This window comes from Panthera leo, chromosome B4 (genome assembly GCF_018350215.1).
Source record: "Panthera leo isolate Ple1 chromosome B4, P.leo_Ple1_pat1.1, whole genome shotgun sequence".
NCBI lineage: Eukaryota > Metazoa > Chordata > Mammalia > Carnivora > Felidae > Panthera > Panthera leo.
In genome coordinates this window covers 36,255,234-36,281,064 of record NC_056685.1, presented here as the reverse complement: position 1 = coordinate 36,281,064, position 25,831 = coordinate 36,255,234, and the positions used below count along the sequence as shown (strand labels likewise).

Genomic DNA, 25,831 nt, shown 5'->3' with positions numbered 1-25,831 from the left:
TAATTACACTTCTAAAACATTTGTGTAGAGAAATGCAGTTAAATTTTACATGTTGATCTGACATTTACCAGGTTGCTGAACTCTTAATGATATAGATGTCTCGTCTGTAATTTCTTCTGAATTTTCATCATATAATCTTTGTATAATGACTGTTTCTTCTTTTCTAATTCTTCTACTCTTTATTGTCTTCTCATCTTACTACACTTGTTCTTAGTATTTCTAGAACAAATTACAGTAGTGGACTATGGCAGTCTCTCAGTTGCCTGTATTCAGTTTCATTCTGATTTGCTTAATAGCTAGATTTGATTTTTATAGGAAAGCATGTTTAATAAAAATATAAGTATTGAAATAAGATATGAATAATTTTGGTTGGTTTGGTCTGGTTTACTGATGTTCTCTGTATATGTTTTACGTAATTTTCTCCAGACAGAATTAATTTTACAAGTAATTTTGTTTGGCTTCATCTCATTTTGAAATTTTTTGGTGATCGTGTATGTCAAAGCATCTTAAACAGTAGTACTGTTTAAATGAATGCTTTTCTCTAAGACTGTAAGGTTATGATCTTTCTGTACCTTCAATATCAGTCTTCCTTGCTTCTCTTCCTCTGGAGGAAAAGGTGGGGGAAGGAGAGCGAAATTCTATAGTTTCTGATAAGCTGTGGGTACACAGTGACTTCATTGTTGACATAGCTCTGTGGGACACAGACATTAGACCCTGTCAGCTTTACGTTGTGTGCAGCTGAATGTCAGCAGGGACTCCCTTCAGATGGCCAAGTTTCTTGCCTTCTGTGTGTATTCATTCAGCAAAATCTACTCTCCAAAGCAGCATTGCCAAGATTATATCACTTTCATAGCTGATTGGCATCACTTAGCTCTTTGTTCTTTACTCTTCTTTCTTTTTGATTCATATACCAGTATTTCTGTGACCAAGATTGGGGATTTCATTTACCTTTGTTTCAGGTGTTTGAAACTGTTGGGTTGTAAAGAATGAAGAAAGAAGTGAGTTTGATACTTGAAATGCTGCTGGAATGAACACTATCTTTTTGGTTGCTTATAGTTCTGCCATTGCATTGTTACTGCTGAGTGTTTTCAAGTTAAATACAATGGAAGTGGTTGTCCTAGGATCTCTTTGCTGGTCGATTTTACTTTGAAGATTTTTTTTTTTCCAGTTATTTTGATGTCATTTATAGTGAAATGAATCTCTTCAATCCTGATATTGCTTAGCATAATATTTTTACCATTGTAATTTCTGGTTTGGGATACTGTCCTTTCTTTCTGCACTTCATTCACCAATTCCTTCTTTCCTCTTTCTGTCTTTCTTTTAGTTGGGGAAATCAGAACAGTTTTCTGGAGGAGATAATGCCTGAGCTTAGAATAAAAGGACAAGTAGGATTAAACTGGGAGTGAAAGAGGGAAAGGGCAGAGGAGATCACATAAGTAGAAGTTAAGGGGTAAATAATAAATAATATGGTGCTTGGGTATCTAAAAGCAATTTGGCATTTCTAGGACTTGTACTAAAAGCAGTTTATTGTTACTTGAATTGTTGATTATCTCTGAGGTCATAAAATATTAAATGTACAGTTGACCTTTGAGGAATGTGGGGATTAGGGGCACTGTCCTCTGCACAGTTGAAAATTTGCATGTAACTTTTGACTCTCCCTCACCGCCCCCCCCCCCGCCCCCCCCATTAACGGTTAATAGCCTACTATTGACTGGAAGCCTTACTGATAACATAGAGTCAGTTAACACATATTTTGTATGTTATTATGTATTATATACTGTATTCTTACAATAAAGCAAGCTAGATGAAAAGAAAGTGTTATTAAGAAAATCATGAGGTCCCCTAAAAAAAAAAAAAGAAAATCATGAGGAGGAGATAATGCATTTACTGTACTGTTTATTGAAAATAATATGTGTGTAAATGGACCCATGCTGTTCAGACCCACGTTGTTCATTCAAGGGTCAACTTATTTTGATAGCATTTTCATTTGTTCTTTAACTTCCATTCTGGGTTGTACTAGCATAAAGATATAGGTTCTACGTTTTTCCTGGATTCAGTAGTGGAGAGTAGTTGGTAGAATTCTGGTATAATTGCTTGTTCATTATCTTCACTCTTTGTCTTTTTTCAGAAGAGAATGAGCGTAACATAAGGGTAATTTAATTAACCATTTGAATTCTGGTGTGTTGTTTCTTAATCTGAGAACTTGGGTTTGGTTAATAGTTGATAGTTTACAGTATACTTTTCTGCACAGAAAATAAATCCTTGTAATCAACTGAAAGAATAGTAGACTGATGATTACAAGAAATGAATTACCTTAGAGGCTTTTCCTCAGTCTCTGAGGTTTAGCCTGGTTAAATTTCTCACCAACTTCCTTCTAAAGTGATAGAAATTAAAATACTTTCTTTTCATATTAAAGATTCACGAGTCTAGCTCATAGTGATCTCTGATAGGTTCTTAGGCTTCATTTGAATATCTTGCATGTAGAATTAAGTGCCTTACATGTATGTGTCTCATTTCTGTCTTGAATATTCTTAACTTTTTAAAAAAAATGTTTATTTAATTTTGAGAGAGGGAGAGAGAGAGTGTGAGCTGGGGAGGGGCAGAGAGGGAGACAGAGGTTCCAAAGCAGGTCCTGTGTAGCAGAGAGTCCAATGCGGGGCTCAAACCCATGAACCAACCACGAGATCATGACCTGAGCCAAAGCCAGGCACCCAAATGACTGAGCCACCCAGGCTTGAATATTATTCTTAATCTAAAATTTAGAATAGGGTGTAGTGCTGATGAGTAACTATTATGTTGTTCTTTTTTTTAACTATTATGTTTTATCAATTTGTAAGCTTTATTTTTGGATAAGAACTCCATGTGCTTTGTATAGTATTAAAACTATGAAAGATTCCTGTTGACTGTTGATTATCTGAAAATGCTTCTCTTTGCTTTGGATCAAACATGAATAAATCCAGAGACACCTGGCTGGCTTAGTCAGTGGAGCGTGTGACTCTTGATATTAGGGTTGTGGGTTTGAGCCCCACGTTGGGTATAGAGATTATTTTATTAAAAAAAAAAAAACAAACCCATGAATAAATCCAGAGGATATAGTTAAAATTTTTTATTAGGATTGTGTTTCGTATTTTGGGTAGTTTTTATTTAAGATAGAATTTTTAAAAATGTTTTATTCATTCAAATGTTTATTCATTTATTCATTGGTTCATGCTTACAAAGCAGGTTCCAGGCTCTGAGCTGTCAGCATAGAGCCTGACTCAGGTTTTGAACCAGTGAACCCTAAGATTATGAACTGAGCCGAAGTCAGACCTTTAACCTAGTGAGCCACCTAGGCACCCCTAAGATAGAATTTTTTGTGTTAGTTGGTAAAGAATTGTTACAGAATATGAGTTAATCATTGTATTATAGGGGAAAGATACAGCTCTCCAGGGACTTGATTTGCATGTTCTACTAGCTGTTACTTTCAAAATAATTTCTCAAAATTTGTTTTTCTCAATCTTTCATCAAAAACTTATTGAGCACTTAATATACTGAGCACTGTGCTGTACCTCATAGTAAAGAGATGACAACCGTTAAAGTCCTAGAAAGTTTTTATTGAAGACAGAGACAAATATATTTCAGATTAGTCTGGTAAGTGCTATTGTTAGGGATATAGTAATGTAGCGGTACAGATCAGAACCTCAAATGGCCTGAGGAAGCTGTAAGCTTGACTCAGATGACTTCAGTAAGAATTATTATGGGCTCTTTTGCATCTTACATTAATGAAATTTACTTAATATATACATTTACATGTTTCAGAATAAATTGTTCTTGATTTAACATAATAGGGTGCAATACTGGTATTTTTTCTTTTTTTTAAATGTTTATTTTTTTGGGGGGGACAGAGAGAGGAAGACAGGATCCAAAGCAGCCTCTGCACTGTCAGCGGAGAGCCTGATGTGGGGCTCGAACTCACAAACTGTGAGATCATGACCTGAGCCGAAGTCAGAAACTTTACCACGTGAGCCACCCAGGCACCCCTATACTTGTATTTTTTTTAACTGGTCATCTTGACACATAGTTCATGGAGTTCTCTGTGATATATTGTTTGAAATGATGATCACTTTTTGTATCCATAATACAGTAGTCTCTCCTTTGCATCGTTGCATTTCCTGTGCTTTCAGTTACTGGTGGTCACCTGTGGTCTGGAAGCAGACCTCATTTTTCCTTCTGACTTTCTTGTTAGAAGGTCCCTTGTAGCCTAACACTGCCTCACAATGCCTACCTCATTCACCTCACTTCTGTTTAGTCATGTAGGCATTTTATCATGTCACATCATCATCAGAAGAAGGTTGAGTACAGAACACGAGATTATTTTAAGGGAGAGACACCACATTCTCATAAATTTTTATTAGTATACTGATATGTTCTATTTTATTTTAGCTTTGTTGTTAACCTTTTACTATGCCTAATCTATAAATTTTATCATAGGTATGTATGTATAGGAAGAAACATAGTATATATGGGATTTGGTACTATGCACAGTTTTAGGCATCCATTGGGGGTCTTGGAACATATTCCCTGTAGATAAAGAGGGGACTACTGTATTCTTTTTTTCTAACTAAAAATAGCTCTAGACTACAAAATTCTGTCAATTTAGAAATCAGGATAAACTGGACCAAAGCACTCTGTTATTCCAAGAAATTAATGATTATTTTTGGGAAGTTATGCCTTAGAGGAGCTTCTGATATTTATCTAAAATATGTTATATGAAGAGCTGTGGTGATTTTTTGGCCATTTGTTTCAGATGTATTATTTTTCTAATAGAAGTCATAGTCTCTGTCGGAGATTTAAAAATGTTCATTCCTGTTGTTCACAATACTCTATCATTTCATTGAGGCAGAGTGTCATATAATAATAGCACAATCCTTGGATTAAATTTTAAGCAGTTACTGGGGCACATGGATGGCTCAGTTGGTTGAGCGTCTGACTTTGGCTCAGGTCATGATCTAATGGTTTGTGGGTTCAAGCCCCACTTCAGGCTCTGTGCTGACAGCTCAGAGCCTGGAGCTGCTTCAGATTCTGTGTCTCACTCTCTCTCTGCCCCTCCCCTGCTTGCGCTCTGTCTCTGTCTCTCTCAAAAATAAACATTAAACGGGGCGCCTGGATGGCGCAGTCGGTTAAGCGTCCGACTTCAGCCAGGTCACGATCTCGCGGTCCGTGAGTTCGAGCCCCGCGTCAGGCTCTGGGCTGATGGCTCGGAGCCTGGAGCCTGTTTCCGATTCTGTGTCTCCCTCTCTCTCTGCCCCTCCCCCGTTCATGCTCTGTCTCTCTCTGTCCCAAAAATAAATAAAAAACGTTGAAAAAAAAAAAATTAAAAAAAAAAAAAAATAAACATTAAACAAAAAAACAATTAAAAAAAATTTAAGCAGTTACTTTGCCAGTCTTTCCAGATCACCTGAATGTCAGAGTGAAAAGTGGTAGACTACTGAGTGTTGGTATAACATTTCGAATATCAGAAGTCGGAGATCATTTTGGAGAATGTCATGAGGCAGAATTCCCAAATAGAAATTCTCCTAATGTCTTACAACTGAGGTCTTCCCGTTAAATTCAGTATGTCTTTTTTTTTTTTTTTTGGTTGATCATTATAAATGTCTATGGGATGTATAGGTTTGCTCAGTTTATCATCTGTATGAATATGCTGGAGAAACAGTAGCATAGTTTCTTAGCCTGTTGCTTCTTTCTTCTCCCAAGGAATTTGGCAAGAATTTTTGTAAAGTAAAGCTAGCTTGAATGTAGCCTAAAGTAGGGATTTATTTCAGTGGAGAAAATTGCTGTGTAGCTTTCTAGGCTACCAGTCAGACCATCATTTTATTTCTATTTTGTAGATAAATGGGTGCAAGCAGAGCTGAAATTATAACATTAATGGTTATAATTTCTATATTGTCAAAATAATTGCCATGCCAGATTTAATCAAATTGTAAATGCTAAAGTATATGTGAGGCTATTAGCTGTAGTCAACACCTGTTTCTCCTAACCTGAATGAATTGGTGATGAATGTCCAAAAAAGGAGGAACAGTTGTACCTAGCAATCAGTTTCATTGTTGAATTTAACTTCTGATACTACCCTCACTCAGGCTTTAACTGGGTTTTTTGACTTTCAGATGTAAAGAAGGAAAATAGAATTGATAATAAGCTCTAGAGAATTACTAGCATTTTGACACATCTTTTCATTAAAGATTTTGAAGTTCAACAACTGTTAAGAATCTTTAAAATGTGATGCTGAAAGTTAAATGCATTTAAAAAAATCCTATTCCTGAATTAAAATATCTGATAGTCTTATTATAAATGTATTCTTGGTAAGAAAAAAGCAGTGGTTTTCAAAAGTTTGAAGATTACCAGAATTGAAAATTCACTACTTGCTAAGCCTAATAGGAAAACTAGAAATTATGAAATAAACAGTTGATGTGTTTGCACTGGAAAAAAAAAAAAAATCTCTATGATAGTCACCATAAAATTTGTTAGAAGAAAAATGACGGACTTGGAAATATATTTGTAACATACACAGTAGGCAAAAGGTTATTTTCCTAAGTGGATTAGGAAAATTAAAAAATGGGCAAAGAACAAGGACAGATGAGTAACAAAGGAAGGAATACAAAGTGCCAGTAGATATGTGAATAGGTATTTAGCTGTGCTTATAATCAAAGAAATGCCAGAAAAAGAAAATACCTACAGTTTTCAAATATATGGGGAAGTGGCGACTCCCAGATATTGTTTGGTGGAAGTTTAAATGTGTCAGACCCTTTTAGAGATAATTTTTAATATATAATCAAAATTACAATTGCATATCCTCCAATTCAGCAATTCCCCTTTGAGAATTTATCCCCAGTAAAAATTTGGATACATGTACAAAGATATACATATGAAGGTGCCTGTTGTAATAGTGAAAACAGAACCAACCTAAATATTTATCAATAGTCATAAATAATTTAATATCCATAAATTGGAATTTTATGGCAGGTATCATTTTTCCTCATTTTCTTTATTACTGTAAAATACATCTTTTATCTACCATCTTAGCTACTCTTCAAGTGTATCGTTCATTGGCATAAAGTACATTATGTTGTGCAAACATTGCCACCATCCATCTCCAGAACTCTTTTCATCCTGTAAAACTATACCTGTTAGTGACTTCCCATCCCTCCCCAACCCCTGCTTTTTCCAGGCTTTGGCAGCCACTGTTGTTCTTTCTGCTTCATATGTTTGACTAATCTAGATACCTCGTGTTAAGTGGAATCATATAATAGTTGTCTATTGTGGTTTAGTTAGCATTATCCTCAAGTTTCATCCATGTTGTAGCAGGTCAGAATTTCATTCTTTTTTAAGTTTGAAAAGTATTGTAAGCACTTTTAAAAATTTGTTTTTTATTTTATTTTTATATTATTTTTAAATTTTATCTATTTCTGAAAGAGAGAGTGCAAGCAGGGTAGGGGCAGAGAGAGAGAGGGAGACCCAGAATCTGGAGCAGGCTCTAGGCTCCGAGCTGTCAGCAGAGAGCCTGATGTGGGATGCAAACCCAAGAACTGTGAGAACATGACCTGAGCTTAACCAACTGAGCCACCCAGCCGCCCTTTTTAAATTGAAAAATATTTTTTTTTAATGTTTTTTTATTTTTGAGAGAGAGACCGAGTGCAGGCAGGGGAGGGGCAGAGACAGAGGGAGACACAGAATATGAAGCAGGCTCTGGGCTCCTGTCAGCACAGAGCCTGATGCAGGGCTTGAACCCATGAACTGGGTGATCATGACCTGAGCCAAAGTTGAATGCTTAACTGACTGAACCACTCAGGTACCCCTAAATTTAATTTTTGAGTGGGGTAGCACATCTATTTTGTTCAAATTTAAGAGGAAGGTTGGGAGGAGGGAAGATGGGAAGTGATTGCTAATAGGCCTGGGATTTCACTAAGGGGTGATGGAAGTGTTCTAGAATTAGATATGTGTGTTTGATGTACAACTTTTAATATGTTGAAAACTGAATTATACACTTAAAACAGGTGAACTTTATTATATGTGAGTTATATTTCAATAAAGCTGTTACTAAGAAGATTTCAATGTCAATTATACTTCAGTTAAAAATTTCTGGAGGAATAAAAAAATTTCAAGAGGAATAGAATAAATTTCTAGTAAAGTGTTCTTATAAGTTGTCCTTCAGCTATTCTAGTTTTACTTTTTAAAAAATTATTTCTTGTGTAACTTTCCAGAAATATTTTTATTTCTTAAGAATATTTTATTTTTTACTTACAGTAGATAGTAAATATTATTCCCTTTCTTTAACAAAAGTGGTAGTAAATTGAGCACGGTTTTCTGTACCCAAGCAATTATCTCTGAAATCTGTTTCTCTTATTTTTAGGTAAAAAGGTGGTTTTTGTTGTTGTTGTTTTTTTAATTACAAAAGGATTACATGGTTAGTTAGTACAAAAAAGTATGAAGAAAAAATGTAAAAGCTATTCATACCCAGAGATAGTCGTTGGTAATTAATTGCTTGTATCCTTTTAGACTTTACTCTAGATGTATATACACTTTTAAAAATTAGATTGAGATCATCCTATACTTAGTCTTGTGTGGTCTGCTTTTTTACACTTAAAACAGTATATTGTGACGATAGATTTAAATCACTAAATACCAATCTACATTGTTGTTGTTATTTTTTTTAACGTTTATTTATTTTTGAGAGACAGAGCATGAGCAGGAGAGGGGCAGGGAGAGAGGGAGATACAGAATCAGAAGCAGGCTCCAGGCTCTGAGCTATCAGCACAGAGCCTGATGCAGGGCTTGAACCACGAACTGTGAGATTGTGACCTGAGCCAAAGTTGGATACTTAACCGACTGAGCCATCCAGGTGCGCCTACATTGTTATTTTTTTATGGATGTATAGTATTAAATTATGTGGACATTTCTCATTTACTGTAACTCATCACCTATTAATATCTATTTAGGTTGTTTCTAATTTTGTCACTATTATAAATAAGAATAAGTATCTTTGTACATACATCTTTGTATCCTTGCCAGATCATTTATTTGAGATATTTACTGTACTGCTATTTTGTAGTCTGCCAGAATTTTTCAACAATGTATGTTTTATAATCTGCAAAGATTTCCATGATATTATTAAAATCTCTGTGAAAAAATTGTGCAGGTATATAAATCCTTATTTTAAATATGAGGAATCTGAAATGCAGAAAGTGGCATTGTATCCAAAATTGCATAGCAGTTAGTGTGAGAGCTGGAACTAAAAGTCATGTCTTCTGATTGTGGGTTAGTGTTCTTTCCACTATGGCATACTGCCAGTCTTTAAACCTTTAATACAAAGAGTGATTTTTGTTGTTGTTGTTTCTTCATTTCTAAAAATATGAATCTTGTGAATACTTTTAGATTCTTTGTCTAACGTGCTGGAAATTTTCCATTCAGATTAAAGGTTCATATACCTTTATTAGGTGTACAGGCTAAAGATATGCTGTCTCAAACATTTTGTAATTTAACTGCATTGACATCTTTGTTTAATTACTCACCTATATTATTATCCTTCCCTGTATGAAAAGCTCACATGGTGAGGTATTTCCCCATCCCCCTGGTTTTTTTTTTTTAAGTTTTTTAAAAAAATTTATTTATTTTGATAGGGGTGGGGGGAGGGTGGCAGAAGAGTGTGAGCAGGGGAGGGGCAGAGAGAGAGAATCCCAAGGAGGCTCTGTGCTGTCAGTGCTGAGCCTGACACTAGGCTTGAACTCACAAACTGTGAGATCAAGACCTGAGCAGAGATAGAGTCAGAGCTTAACCAACTGAGCCACCCAGGCACTCCTTCTCCTCCCCTTATGAAAGCTTCAAGTTATGTTATTTTCTTCGGGTAGCACTAGTTTCTGTGGGCTGGGAAAATTCCTTTGATTTCAATGACAGGTCCATCATTTACTGTGTGATCTTGGGCAAGTTACTTAAATCTCTAGATTTAAAAAGACCTCACAGACTTTGGCTCAGGTCATGATCTCACAGTTCTTAAGTTTGAGTCCCATATCAGGCTCTGTGCTGACAACTTGGAGACAGGAGTTTGTAGATTCTGTGTCTCCTTCTCTCTCTCTGCCCCTCCCCTGCTGGCTTGCACGCTCTCTCATTCTCTCTCTCTCTCAAAAATAAACAGTAGTGGGTGCCTGGGTGGCTCAGTAGGTTGGGTGTCTGACTTCGGCTCAGGTCATGATCTCACATCTCGTGAGTCCAAGCCCCATGTTGGGCACTGTGCTGACAACTCAGAGCCTGGAGCCTGCGTCTGATTCTGTTGTCTCCCTCTCTTCTGATCCTCCCCCACTTGCACTCTTTCTTGCTCTCAAAAATAAACAAACATTAAAAAATATTAAAAAAAATAAACAGCAAAAAATCTCCAAGACTAGTGTCATCATCAGTAAGAATAATAATAATAGTAAAAAAGTAGTAAAAAAATTAATAGTACACATGTCATGAAGATTAAATGAATCAACACATAAAAAGTGTGTGGCATGTAGATGCTACTCATTAAATGTTAGTATTATTTAATGTGTAAACTTACTTAAAAAGTCATTTTGTGTTTTGATATCCTTTGTATTATTTGGTGAAACTTTTGTATGATGTGTTTGTATTCCTGTAGATTTCCCCTTTCTCCTCCCCTCCCTTTTAGTTCTGTGAATATTTCTGTTAATTTCGAACAATGCCTTTATTTTGTCATGGCTTATGCAAAGTGAAGTTCTGCCATACTTCTCTTGTTTCCTTTTGGGAGTAATAGAGGCTAAATTATTGACATTTTATAGATTATCTCAATCATATTTTAAGACAGTGTAAAATTACATGAATTCTAATTTGTTAAATTCAAGTTCTGAGAGCCCTGGTAGCTACTTTCTGACTTTCCCAGTCTGCTTTATTTTTTCTTCTTGAGGAGGGAAGCTGACTTGGGGTTTTCTGTTTTGTCTTGGTTCTAGCACATGCAAATGACAATCCAGGCTCTCCAGGATGAATTGCGGATCCAGAGGGACCTGAACCAGCTGTTTCAGCAAGATAGTAGCAGTAGGACTGGTGAACCTTTCGTGGCAGAGCTGACAGAGGAGAACTTTCAGAGGTTACATGCTGAGCATGAGCGGCAGGCCAAAGAGCTGTTTCTTCTTCGAAAGACTTTGGAGGAAATGGAGTTGCGTATTGAGACTCAGAAGCAAACCCTAAATGCTCGGGATGAATCCATCAAGAAACTTCTGGAGATGTTGCAGAGCAAAGGACTTTCTGCTAAGGCTACTGAAGAAGATCATGAGAGAACAAGACGACTGGCAGAGGCAGAGATGCACGTCCACCACCTAGAAAGCCTTTTGGAGCAGAAGGAAAAAGAGAACAGTATGTTGAGAGAGGTGAGTGCTTTTTCAGTTGTCTTGACTTACTGATTGTCTCTCCCACCCCGCATTAGTCAGCATCTTGACTTAGATAAATTTACATACTCCATTGAGTTAGCCCGAAGGGAATTTCTTCTTTGATATTTAAGTGCTTCACTGATTTCTGATTTGCTCTCTTGTATGAGATGGCATTGACTAGTATGTATACTGGCTTGATAAATTTCTGGGTCTTTCTGCCCCCCCCCCCCCCAATCTGGTTTCTGTAGACACATTTTATTGCTAGAGGGACACAGAATTTTCTTAGTTTGTTACTCATCTCTTGATTTGTTCATAGAGACACACACAGCAAAAACAGAATCAGATTACCTAATTATTGTTTAATTTCAGAATATTATTAAGAGAAAAAGTGTTTACTTCAGTTTAGATGTGCTTATATAGTCCTTGGTAGTAGTAATGGATGTTTGCTCTGTGGTTGCCATAGAAACTTGCCTTGCTCTAAAAGATATGTAATAAAAATCATTTGCTGCCATGGAGGCACAGTGAGAAAGAATGATATAGAGCACACTGTCAGTTATTTTTTATAGAGGAAACTCAGATTTAAGCTGGCCACTGTGACTGTTGATAACCTTTCACTTTTCTAGGTAATGATTCATTTTAAGAAAACATAAATGAAAAATACATCTTCCTTTGAATTAAAAAAAATCGACAGCTGTAATTCTCTATATGTGGCCAGAGACTTCAGATAACTTTCCCATTTGGATACGGAAAAAAAATCACAGAATTGTGTTACTGTCAGTCTGAATGAAGTATGAGGAAAGGAATTAAAGCATGGAATATTCCCAAAGCAGCAAAATAGTAACTGTAAAAGGATACTTCTATATTTGTAGTTCTATAACTTCTCCTTTTGTAAGGAATATGAAATATTTACAGTGAGGACATTTTATTTTTGATAAAGAGGAAATTCAGTGTTTTTTAAAAACATGATTTTATTACATAGTAAATTCATGGTAGCTTATTGTAGTAAAATTAGCAAAAACTTAAAATCCCAGGTATCATTACCTACTGATAACTGTTATGCATATGTTTCCAGTCATTTTTATTATGTATACATTCCTTCTGCATTAAAAAAATTATTTATTTATTGTGAGAGAGGGGCAGAGAGAAAGAGAGAACCCTAAACAGACCTCTTGCTGCCAGCACAGAGCCTGATGCAGGGCTTGATCTCACAACCGTGAGATCATGACCTGAGCCCAAATCAAGAGTTGGATGCTTTACTGACTGAGCCACCCAGCTCGCCACCCTTCTGTATTTCTTTCTCTTAAAAAAGATAGAATACTGTACATTAGTATTGTCTAATAGAAGTTTCTGTGATGATGGAAATGTTCTGTATCTGCTTTGTTCATTATGGTAGCCACTAGTCACATATGGTTATGGAGCTCTTGAATTGTGGCTAGTGTGACTGAGGAACTGACTTAAATTTTATTTCACTATAACTAATCTGGAATTAAATTTAATTAAATTTAAATTTAAGTATCTATGTGCAGCTTGTGGCTACTGTGTTAGTGTAGTATGCATAATGTAATGTCACATGCTTTTCTTGATAATGTATTTGACCATCTTTTGTCAGGTATATGTAGAGTTTTGTAATTTCAGATGAATTTATAACGTTTGATTGAATATTGAAAATTTAGACCACTATTAATTTTTCAGTAGTATAAAACTGCTGTGCTGAATATCCTTAACCATATATCTCTGTACATTAATTTTTTTCTTTAGGATAAATTCCTAGAAATGAATTTGCTTGAAAGGTGTGTACATTTTTGAAACTGAATAATCTCATCTTCCGGAGTGATTGGACCAGTTTATCTTCCCAGCAGTGTATATAACATGTTGTTAGGGTTAATCAGCAGCTATGTACATTTTAGGCTCTTCAAATTATCAGACTGTAATATTTTAGGAAATTTTCAGTCAACTGGTATGTTACAGGCACATCCTGAGTTTGTTTCAATTTACATTAAAGACTTTATATTTTAATGAGATTACTTAGAGCCTGGCCATAGACTTTTGTTAGAGAAGTTGTAATAATCTCACACAGCATGCAACCTGAAATGTTTCCCAGCATCATGAATTTTGAGTGTTATGTTTTTACTGCTTCTGTTCTGAATGTTTCAACCTATGCCCATTTATTTATTTGAAAGCATTTTAAATTGAAGTATAGTTGACACAGAACATTACATTAATTTTAAGTGTACAGTATAGTGATTTGACACCTCTGTACATTGTGCTGTACTCACTACAGGTATAGCTACCATCTGTCACCATACAATGCTAGAACAGTACCAGGGACTATATTTCTTGTGCTCTCCTTTTATCCCTGTGACTTCTTCATTCTGTATCTCCCACTCCTCTTTACCCATTTTGCCTATCCTTCAACCCATCTCCCCTCTTGCAACCATCAGTTTGTCCTCTATAGACTCTTTCTGCTTTTTGTTAATTTATTTTGTGTTTTAGATTCCACATATAAGTGAAATATATGGTATTTGTCTCTTTCACTTATTTCACTTAGCATAATACCCTCTAAGTCCATCCATGTTATCGTAAGTGGCTAGATTGCATTCTTTTTTATTATGCCTATTTACTTTTGAGTTTTGGAGTTAATAAATTGTGAACAGTTAAGGAGTGTGAAAAGCTACATTGTTACTCTGGCAGAGAACAGAGATGTGGTGAATTTGAAACAGTGGTAGAAAAAAACATGAATATAAGACTGATTTTTCAACTAACAAGCTCTACAATATCAAGTCCCACTTACGTACATAGTGTGGAAGAAATATAGGTAGGCCTTATCAATCATACCAACACACAATTCTAGTTGCTGTTAGTAACATAGCATCATCTTACAGGAAAACACAGTCATACAAATTAAAATTACTTAAGAGCAGGTGGAAATGATTGTTTCAGAAACAAATGTCTAGAATTCTAGTTCTCTTTTCTGTTTCTCCTATTTACCTTCAAGACTTAGACCAAATTTTAGTTCTTTGAAGTTTTCCTTGTGTAGCTGTATACTTAAATGTAGATGAACCAATCCTATGATAGTATATTTATATTTACCTGTATGTTTCTTCATTGTTTGCTTCATTTTTTGCATCAAAGATACATTTTTTAAATATTTTATTTATTTTATATATATATATATATTTTTTTTTTTTAAATATTTTTATTTATTTTTGAGAGAGAGAGAGACAGAGCATGATGGGGGGAAGGGCAGATAGAGAGAGGGAGACACAGAATCTGAACCAAGCTCCAGGCTCCAGGCTCCAGGCTCCAACCTGTCAGCACAGAGCCTGATCCTGGGCTCAAACTCATGAACTGTGAGATCATGACCTGAGCTGAAGTCAGACACTTAACTGAGCCACCCAGGTGCCCTTAAAGATTTTATTTTTAAGTAATCTTTATACCCAACATAGGGTTCGAACCCACAACCTGGAGATAAACAGTTGCATGCTCCCCTGACTGAGCAAGCCAGGCGCCCTCAAAGATACATGTTTTTAAAAAAATCTTTATTTTACCAGTGTTTATCAAATACACAGTGGGTACTCAAGAAATGTTCGTTGAGTAAGTTGAAATGTAGGCCAAAAAATTTAAACCTAGAACTTACAGAAAGAAGGATAGCATTTCAAGTTTTTTTTCCCCAGTGAAACCACTGGGTTCTCAAATCTGATGAAGTTTGGAAAACAAGTTAAACTCAAAACTAATTTTACTTATGAGTTTAGTTATACATATTATAAATAAAATATTAGCAGATAGAATCAGCATTATGATAAAAGGATAATACTCTGACCAAAAGGAGGTTATTCCAGCAATGCCAGAATGGCTTAATTTATCATACACAGTTACAATTTGTATTAGATAAAAGGAAAAGAGAATCTTGTGGTATTTGATGGCTGTCTGAAATATATTAGATAAAATGTTACAGAATTTTGATTGAAAATGAAACAAAATGAACTAAAAATAAGAATTGAATACTTTTAAATAAGATTTAAATAAATAATAACATAATAAATGTATATAATAACCACATTTCAAACTAATAGCCAGCATCAGGCTTACTGTGCCATATTAGAAATGCCCACTGAAGTTAGAAAGAGGTCAGGGGCACCTGAGTGGTTCAGTCAGTTAAGTGTCCAACTTCTGCTCAGGTCATGATCTTGCGGTTCGTGAGTTTGAGCCCCGTGTCAGGCTCTGTGCTGACAGCTCAGAGCCTGGAGCCTGATTTGGATTCTGTGCCTCCCTCTCTCTCTCTGCCCCTTCCCCACTCATGCTCTGTCTTTCTCTGTCTCTCAGAAGTGAATAAACATTAAAAAAAATTTTTTTTAGAAAGAGGTCAAAGATGGTTGGGTTCATCAGTATTTAACATTATTCTGGGTGTGTTACATGGTACAATTAGGTAAGGAAATGTAATAAATAATATCAGTAATGGTAATGGAGAGGAAAAGGCTAATTTTTCATTATAGTGTAGATGGGAACATCAATATAAAGATGTCACCTTACCCCAGATCTGTAAATTTAATGTAATCCTACTGGGAATGATTTTCAAACATGCCTTAATGATGTTGTAGTTTATTTGCAGAAGAACAGTGTAGGAACACTTGCTTAAGCAGATCATGATACACATATTTTATTTTTATTTATTTTTTATTTTATTTTATTTTTTAATTTTTTAATGTTTATTTTTGAGAGAGAGAGAGAGAGAGAGAACAAGAGCAGGCAGGGGAGGGGCAGAGAGAGAGGGAGACACAGAAACTGAAGCAGGCTCTAGGCTCCCACCTGTCAGCCCAGCCCCACGCAGGGCTCGATCCCATGAGCCATGAGATCATGACCTGAGCTGAAGTTGGGTGCTTAACTGACTGAGCCACCCAGGTGCCCCTTTATTTTTTATTAAAAAAATTTTTTTTAATGTTTATTTTTGAGAGAGAGCGAGAGAGCGAGAGAAAGCAAGTGAGTCGGGGAGGGGCAGAGAGAGAGGGAAACATAGAATCTGAAGCAGGCTCCAGGCTCTGAGCTGTCAGCACAGAGCCCGATGTGGGGCTTGAATCCATGAACTGTGAGATCATGACCTGAGCCGAAGTCGGATGCCCAACTAACTGAGCCACCCAGGTGCCCCATGATACACGTATTTTAAACCCAGTGATCTTAAAATGTACTGGCACAACAGTGGATAGCTGGATCAATGAAACAAAATAGAAACCAGAAATAATACGGTTTTAAAAATCTTATTTTGTTTTAGAGAGAGAGAGAGAGAGCAGGGGAGCAGGGCAGGAGAGAGACTGAGTATCACAAGCAGGCTCCACACTCAGCACAGAGCCCAAAGCAGGCTCGATTCCAAAACCCCAGGACCACAACCTGAGCCAAAAATCAAGAGTCAGACACTCAACTGACTGAGCCACCCAGGCACCCCGGAAATAATACAGTTTTAAGTATATGATGGATGTTTTAAATAGTGGCCATCCATTTGGAAAACAGTTACATAGTTACATCAAATTCTAGATGAAATAAAGAGCTACTTTATAAAAAATAAAAACTAGAAGAAAATGTAAGTAAAAAGCTTTTAATATAATTTTGAGAGAGGAAAGAATCTTTCACTGCCGTAGGAAGAACCTTAAAGAATTAAATTTGTGGGGGCGCCTGGGTGGCTCAGTTGGTTGAGTGTCCGTTTCTTGATTTCAGCTCAGGTCATCATCCCAGGGTCGTGGGATCAAGCCCTACTTTGGGCTCCATGCTGAGTGTGGAGACTGCTTAAGATTCTTTCTCTCCCTTTCTCCTTCTCCCTCTTTGCCTGCCCCCCACTCATGCATGCTCTCTCTCTTTCTAAAAAAAAAAAAAATAAAAGAATTAAATTCGTGTATGTTAGAAAATACAGTTAACAAAAAGTTAAAATGATGATTTGGGGTAAAGTTTTCTAATGTATGGCTAACCTGATACATAAAGATTGTTTCTAAAACAAGAGACTACTGGCACCACTTTTCCTTTTTTATTTATTCAACAAATAACTATTGAGCCTTTGATATGTATTTGATCCTAGGATGGGCATGGGTATACATTTTTTTATGTCAGACCACATGGTCTCTGCCCTCCTAGAACTTAAAAATCTAGTGGGAGACAGTAAACTGATAATTATGGGATGTAACTACATGATTGGGTGGAGTCTAATTTTGTTGGGGAGGGGATTTCTGTAAATAGGATAAGCTCGTATGCGGAGGTGCCCCTGAGGTAAGGAGATTTGAGGAAAGACAAGGAGAAAGTCATGCTGAACATTTGGATAAAACTGTTTCATGAATAAAGGTTAAAAGTTGCGAAAGGCCTGATGGGAAGGAATTTTGAAGGAGCAACAAGGAGGCTAGAGGGCAAAAGCAAATTGTATAAGGTGAAGGCTGGCATCAGATGACAGGGTGAAGAGGTATCCAAGGACAAATCCATTCCTTTCATTCTTCAGATATTTACTGGCACTAAGCATGTACAAAGCACTAGGGAAATAGTGAACAAAACATGCCCTTTGGGAGATAAAGCACTTGCCTTCATGATCCTTGCAGGTAATGCAACAGTTATATTCAAAGTGCAAGAAAAATCCATTCCAGTATTTAACCAAGGGAATGTTAAGATCAGGTTTGCTTTTTACAATTTACTCTGGTCATGTTGAAAATAAATAGGGGAGGGAGAGTCAAGAGTGGACAAGGAAGTCTAATAACAGCTCTAATCTAGGGTAGGTGAGTGGTGACTTGAAATGACTTTTGCACATTATCGCACTAGTAGATCAAGGGAATCAAAAAGAATTGTGAGTTGGCAATACCAGGATATCCATAGGTTTTGTTATTTATTGGATTTTGTGTTCATCTTTAAAGAAAAAGAGTATTTCATCAATCCTAAGACTCACAGTTTTTCTTACTTTAGCAATATGGCATTGAGTTAAATTTTATCCTTGGCAGTATCTTACAGTCTGTCAACAAGGCAGTAGTGGTGCTGATTTGTTTGCCTGTGCATTCAGTCATAGCTGCTCAGTTTGTTACCACTGTAGTTGAGGGTGTGAGCTTTGTTGGTATTTCTCATGTTAACTTTAATTGTTCAGTATGTCATCAGTAATATCATGTGATGAATCAGCATTGACACCAGAGTTGCTGGCATGGGGAAAGTTATGAAAACAGTTCAAAATGGCATATAGTTAAAATATGGTTAAATAAGTAAAAGAGAACTCTAAGTTCTACTTTATAGTCAGTATAAAATAAAAATTCTGGATGATAAAGCTTTGTGTAATTATTTATTTGGAAGCATTTCCCCCCTTTCTTTCCAGTACATAAAACAATAGTATATATTATAATCAGTGGCATCTTAGATTTGATGAAATACTGTAACATTAAAATAGCATTCCAGTAGCATTTGTGATTAGTTTTCTATTTTGTTTATAAAAATTATTCTGTAGATAACAGATAAATAATTCCATCAAAGAAAAGCCAAAGAAGACAATAATAAATTTAAATTAAGCATTGTGTTTTCTTTATGCTAAATTACATTGTTGTGGGACTACTTATTGTTAGATTTTATATTGTTTACTGTAGTACCTTTCCTTTGATTGGTAGAATAGTGAAGACATATGGTGGACAAACATTGAACTACAGTCAAGACTTGGCTTGGTCTGTGCTTGGGGTTTGGGCATACAGAGTGTTAAAGAGCTTTACAGGTAATTCTGTTATACACCATAGTTTGAAAACCCAGTTTTGGTTCTCAGTCTGTTGGCAGAACACACCTAAGCTGACTATGGACTTTTTCGGATCTGCATACCAAACATTATCTGTTGGCCAACTAAACACATTGTTTATATACCTATATGTGCTCTCAATTTTAAAAGTGTAAATGCTATTGTGGTAAATAAAATATAAATTTGTTTTAAAACATTAATACATTCATGCTGGTTTTTATCTCTTTAATATTTCAGTCAACAAACCTTGTTAGTATAACTTCTATCATGTTGGGGTTTACAGAAATGGTTGAGGTTAAAAGTATTAATATTTGACTAGGTTCCAGCATAGGAATTCTGAATCTAACTAGTGTATCTGAGGGATGCCTGTTATCATTAGCAGTTGTAAGGTATAAGCAGAGGAGATTGAGAGAAAATGTGTCATTTGTGCCCTATTTCTATTTTGACAAGAAGATGATGTTTTCTCAGAATAAAGCCATTACTAGAGGTGGTAAAAGGGTTAAAGTACAATGGTGTCTGAGAGATACAGAAAACAGTGAGGATTCTTTCCGTTTATTATCCCCTTCTTCTTTATTTCTGTCTCCTCTGTGTTTTGAGTACACTAAAGCCAGAACTTGTATGGAGGATTGAATCTGTAAAGGGGCCTCACAAGTAATCTGGAGCTTCTACCCTTGAACCAAGGGTGCTGGAGGCTAAAACCTGAAACTTGAAAAAAGAAATTTCAGACATAAGTACTACTTGTCAGTCACAAATACTTCTTTCTCTCAGTTGTGTAAGTAAAAGTTGACTTTTTAAAAGAAACTGCCAAAGAGAGAAAAATACGAAGATTTATTCCTAACTTGCTTGTTTTCTAACTCTAGGTTAGTTATTATTCTGGTAAATTAATGAGAGAAAATGAACATATTTTCTGTTGTTTACCACAGTTGACAGTGTAACAAGATCCAGATAATTCTACCTGTACTTTAATTGCTTTTGGATGAGAAATTTCAGGCCAATGGAGTGAAATAGAGTGAGCAAATAGAATATTCTAGTTCTTGTATTTATTTGAATAGTACATTCATTTCTATTTCCAGTCTCTTTATTAACAGTGCATGAGTCAGAGGCTTGATGTACTCAGTTGGAAAGGGGAGTTTATCAGCTCACTGACTGCAAGATGTGTTCATAATGAGTTTTAATGTGCAGGCCTCTGAATGGAAATTTGTTACGAATGATAGGTTTTCAAATGTCTTAATAGGAAAGCTTTATGCCTGTGGATGGTTTAAAATGCAGCCTAGTTCCTTAGCAAAGGAGGATTTTTTGTTCAAATGGATTTCTATTTTCTTTATGTTTTGCATATGTGGTTGCTAGGATTTAAAGTAAAATTGTTATAATTTAACTTTATAAAACATTTGGAAATTGACCTTATTTGGAATTAGGTAATAGGAAAGAAGTCAGATAAAATTAATTTGTTCAGTATCTGAATTGTGAGGTATCAAGGAAATGCAGTTTTAATATTTTCAAGTAGATATAGAAACACCAAATGAGAAATGTATAGGTTATAGGATTTTATTAATCGATGAAGATTATTTACAATTAGTAGGATTCATTTTATTTTTCTATATGTACACTCATTTTATTGAATAAATATTACTAAATATCTGCTGTGTGTCCAGTTGGTCATCTTATTTACAGTGTGGAGAATAGGTTAAATGTGTACAAACTCGAGGCTCATAGGAAGCCGGTGGATTTGTTGTTTTAGTGTAGGTGAGAAATTATTATGGCTTAAACTAACGTGTTGAGATTTTGTCCTGCATTAGTGTGTTCTGGATTTTACTGTCTTCCTTAAATGAAGTGTTGTGGATTAACTTGATCTTTATAGGACTTGCTTTTAAATTCTGTTAGAGCTGATCTAGATAGCCTTTCCTATAGAGGCCTTAATTTCTATATAGAGAATTTTGAAGATCTGGGAAGAATGAAAGGAGAGACTGGTGTTTGGCTTGAGCTACTGGGAGAGCAGTGCTGTTTAGTGAGATGGAGAAGACTTACCTCTCATCACACTCATCAGATGATTGCGACTTCTAAGACTTGGACTTTCTGGTGTCTCTGTTAAATGCCTCTGATGTTTTCTTTATTTTGGCCCTTTGGAACTAAAATTTCCTTAGCCTCATGTGAGTTCAGGTAGTTGCTCAATTCATAGCTCTCTGGGTAGTTGTTCTATCCTTAGTAGTTGTTGTTTGACGTTGTGGAGTCTTGCCCTGTGCGTACATACTTAGTATTTGGCCAAATACTCAAGGGGACCCCTGTCAAATTAGATACTGCTGCTTTTATGGCTAGCTTCCTTCTCTGTGATACTCTGCTCTGCACATTTTCACTGTCTTTAGGAGTCTTATCCATTGATCTGTCTTCTGAGCTCTGTATGACTGCTCTTTTCTGTTTGGCTTTCTCTCCTTGCATCATATTCTGAAGAGCTGGTTTGGGCCATCACATTTGTTTCTATTCTTTCAAGGATCATAGATCAGTGTGCCTTTTTCCAGTGTCTGAAAACAGTTATTTCATGCATTTTATCTAATTTTAAAATAGTTTAAAATGAGTACAACAGGAGGGTCAGTCTTCTATTCATTTTGGTCAGATCATGTTGATTTTGTAGAGAATGAGAAGTGAATGGGAAACTCGTTGAAAGATTCAAAGCAGACTAAACTCCCATGGTTTGTTGATGCTTTATCAAGACTACTCTGGTGCTCTCTTGAGAGTGGACAGAGGAAATGGAAGGAAATGAACAGCTGTTGTAGTAATGTGGGGTTAAACTGAGCTGGAAATGGAGTACAATGGAATAATTCAAGAAATATTTTGAAGATGGAGCAATCACTGCCTGCTACTGAATTTTGAACATCTGGGAAGAATGAAAGGAGACACTGGTGTTTGGCTTGAGCTACTGGAGGGTAGTGATGTTTAGTGAGATGGAGAAGACTTACCTCTCGTCACACTCATCAGATGAAGAGCTAGATTAAGGAAGGTAAAATTAAGTTTTGTTACAGATAATAAAAGTTAAATTATCTACTAGACCTCTAAATAGAGATGTCAAATGGACAGTTGGATAAAGGAGTCTTGAAATCAGAGCAGAGGACAGGCCTGGGAATTCACTAGCATTTCAATTGAATTTTAAGCAGTGTAGAAGATTAGAGAGTTTCGATGGAAAAGAGAAGAGAGTTTAGGGACTGGTCACCTGATCACTATAGTATTTAGGGGTCTAATTTTGAAGGAGGAACCTGTAAGAGAAATAGAGGAGCCCTTGGAGAAAAAGAAAAATAGGAGAGTGTGGTGTCATAATAGTCAAGAGAAAATGTGTATATAGGAGGGAGTGGCCCCACTGCTTTGAATGCCTCTGAGAGTTCTAGGAAGATGAGGACAGAAAGGGGTCCACTAGATTTGGCACCCTGGAATTCATTAGTGATATGGATGAATTGTTTGGGGAGGTCGAGAAAGAATTAATTAAAATAATTAAATTAAAGTAACAGTCTTCCATTGTGTTACTAAGGAGATCAACTTTGGGAGACTGTTGCTGTAATCCAGGCTAGAGATGATGGTTCCATAATCTCTAGGAGCGCTGAAGAGTCTGGGTTCAGAAGTTATATAGCCAAAAAATAGCCTCAAATCCATCATGTTCCTTTATTGGTTTAGTCTAGACAGTGGTGCTCCTGGTGCAGGACACAAACACGGTAGCTTGTTTGGCTGACACCACTGACACTGCTCCCTACCCTTGGAATCTCTGCCATTCCTGAGACTGGGAACTTGAGGTGGCTGTTGCCTCTGCCACTCATTGACAGAGTTGTCTCTATTCATGTCCCTGCTTCTGTTACAAGATTCTGATTCAAAGTAAGTGATGTATGTGTCTCATTGGGGAGATTAGGTCTTGTGTCTGGGCTTTAACTGCAGGAAAGGCTGGGGAAAAAAGTAGGTGGCATTTTTAACTTCTTTTGCAGAAGGACTCTTGGCTTAAAATGTAGAATCCCCAAATGTAGAAGGGAGATTAGATACCATGGCAAGAAAAAGTGATAAGTGTCCACTACAAGAATAGAAAAATATATTTTCCAGTGCATCCATGGAAAGGTAATACAGTTGACTTTTGAATAATGAGGAGGTTGGGAGCTGACCCCTATGTAGTTGAAAATCTGTGTAGAATGTCTGACTCCCCCAAAACTTAACTACTAATAATCTACTACTGACTGTAAGTCTTACTGATAACATAAGTGGGTGATTTACACACATTCTGTGTGTTATATGTTATTTACTGTATTCTTATAATAAATGAGCTAGAGAAAGGAAAATGTCATTAAAAAATCCTAAGAGAAAAACATTTGCAGTATTTTACTGTATTTATTAAAAAAATAAGTGGATCATTACAGTTCAAACCCTTGTTGTTCAGAGATCAACTGTAGTCGAATCTGTGGGACTGGGGAAGGGCTTCCTTGTATGATTGGTGTGCACATTGTTCAACCAAACAAAAGCTTCCTGCTGATGGAGCAGATGTGGCCTAAAACTCAACCAGTGCTTCATGGTGAGGTTGCATCTACCCCAGAGGGGTTGCTATTGTCTAATTCATTTCAAGTTTCTCTGTGGGCTAGTGGAGTCCCTGGATTGGGGCAATAGAATTGAGAAGAGTTCCAAGGATGGAACTTAGAAAATGTCTGTGCTTAGGATAGGAGAAAGGGCAGAGAATAAGCATTTAGAGCTAGGATAATTCATTAATGGAAGGCAGTTAGAAATCTTAAAGATGTTCTCCCTTAACTCTCTCTGTTTTCATTTAAAAAAGTCAGCTACTACATGGAGTTCAGAAAAGATGTGGATGGACAACAGCTCTTAGATTTAGAAATAAGGAGATCCTTTTTTGATACTTTAGAGAGAGTGCTCCAATACAGGGATGAAGATGAATACTAGCTGATAATTTATTCATTTATTCAGTCTTTCCTTCATCTAGCCAAAGAGGAATGGATGTGGGGGAGAAATCATTTTTAATGATTGCTTACATGTCAGACAGTGTCTGGAATACAAAAGGCAATTTTGCCCTGAAGGAGTGTACAGGCTGGTATGTTAGAGAAGAAGATCATTCCAAATAGAGTGTACTAAGTGTTAGAGGAGGGCTGTGTAGAAGTAAGAGGAGGTGTACATAATTCAGCACATGAGAAGATTCCCTCTTTAGCTAATTCTTGAAAGTTTGGTAGCCATTCATTATTCATTCATTCATCATTCATTCTTTAAATGTCTCTTAAGCACTTACTGATGTACCAGCTATTGTCCTAGGCACTTTGGATTCAACAGTGAATGAAACAAAGACCCTGGCCCTCTATGTTCTTATAGAGGCACATAACATACGTTAGAGGGTACATGCTATGGGACAAGAAAAAGTTGAGTAAAGTAGAGGGAAAAGGACATATGGGTTCTTTTTTGTGCATTTTAAGTTTTCAAATAAGGTACATTACACTAACATTAAACATTAATTTTATAATGAAAAATTTCAAGCTTACACAAAAGTAATGAGAATGGCATAATGAATCTCCATATGCCAATCACTCAGATATACCAGTTACCAAAATTTTGCCACACTTGCTTCATGTGTCCTATTTTTGCTTTTTCTTCTTTTTTTACCAAAGATTTAAAAAAAATTCCTGACACGATGTAATTTACCTCTACACACTGTAGTACGCATCTCTAAAACATAGGGACGTTTTCTTGTATAACTACAATATGATTATCACAACTCATAAACCTACTAATACAGAAGAGGCATTTGAGTCAAGACTTGAAGGACACAAAGTCCTCTCTATGAGCTCAGGAAAGAGAGTTTAGGCAGTGGGAACATCTGGTGTAAAGGTCCTAAGGAACAGGACAATGCCTAGCATATTTGAGAAACAGCAAGGAGTCCTGTGTGGCTGAAGCATGGTGACTGAGGGAAGAGTGGTAAGACATAAGGTTTTGTAGGCCACTGTGAGGGGACTTTGACTCTGCTGTGAGTCAGACAGAGAGCCGTGACAGTTTTGAGTAGAGGACAAAATTAATTTTGTCAAAATTAATTAATTTGACAAAATTAAATTTATATTTAAAAAGGTCATTCTGGGGGTGCCTGGGTGGTTCAGTCGGTTAAGCGTCTGACTTCAGCTCAGGTCACGATCTCACAGTTCGTGAGTTCGAGCCCCACATCGGGCTCTGTGCTGACAGCTCAGAGCCTGGAGCCTGTTTCAGATTCTGTGTCTCCCTCTCTCTGACCCTCCCCCATTCATGCTCTGTCTCTCTCTGTCTCAAAAATAAATAAACGTTAAAAAAAAAAAATAAAAAGGTGACTCTGGATGCTCTGTTGAGAATAGAATGTAGGGGAGAAAGATAAAGAGAGGGGGGCCTAATTAGCTTGTCGTTGGATTAGAAGATATATTTTTGTTAGTGGCTCGCTCCAAATGGTCATAGTGGAAATGACAAGGAGTGCTTGCATTTCAGATATGTTTTGAAGCTAGAGTTAAATGGATTTCCTGATTGACTGACTTGAAAGAGAAAGGAAGGCATTAAGAAGATTCAGGTTTTTCACTTGAGTAAGTGGAAGGATGGAACAGCTTTTGGATCACCTCCAAGAGTTTACTCTTGGGCCTGGAGAGTTTGAGGTGTTTGTCACACATGTGGATCGAATACCTTGTTGAATATTTAAGGCTGGAGTTAGGGAGAAAAGTAGCAGAAAGCGTGGTCAGAA

The 25,831-nt window shown here is 36.4% G+C and overlaps 1 protein-coding gene across 9 annotated transcripts in view; it reads left to right on the top strand.

Moving 5' to 3' along the window:
* The window catches only part of ERC1 (ELKS/RAB6-interacting/CAST family member 1), a 509,468-nt gene that overhangs the window by 84,071 nt on the left and 399,566 nt on the right, over window positions 1–25,831 (top strand). For all 9 annotated transcript variants that reach the window (XM_042945440.1, XM_042945438.1, XM_042945439.1 and 6 more), the window contains exon 3: window positions 10,974–11,390. In XM_042945440.1, coding sequence (XP_042801374.1) covers window positions 10,974–11,390 — 417 coding nt within the window. The remainder of the gene's footprint in view (window positions 1–10,973; window positions 11,391–25,831) is intronic.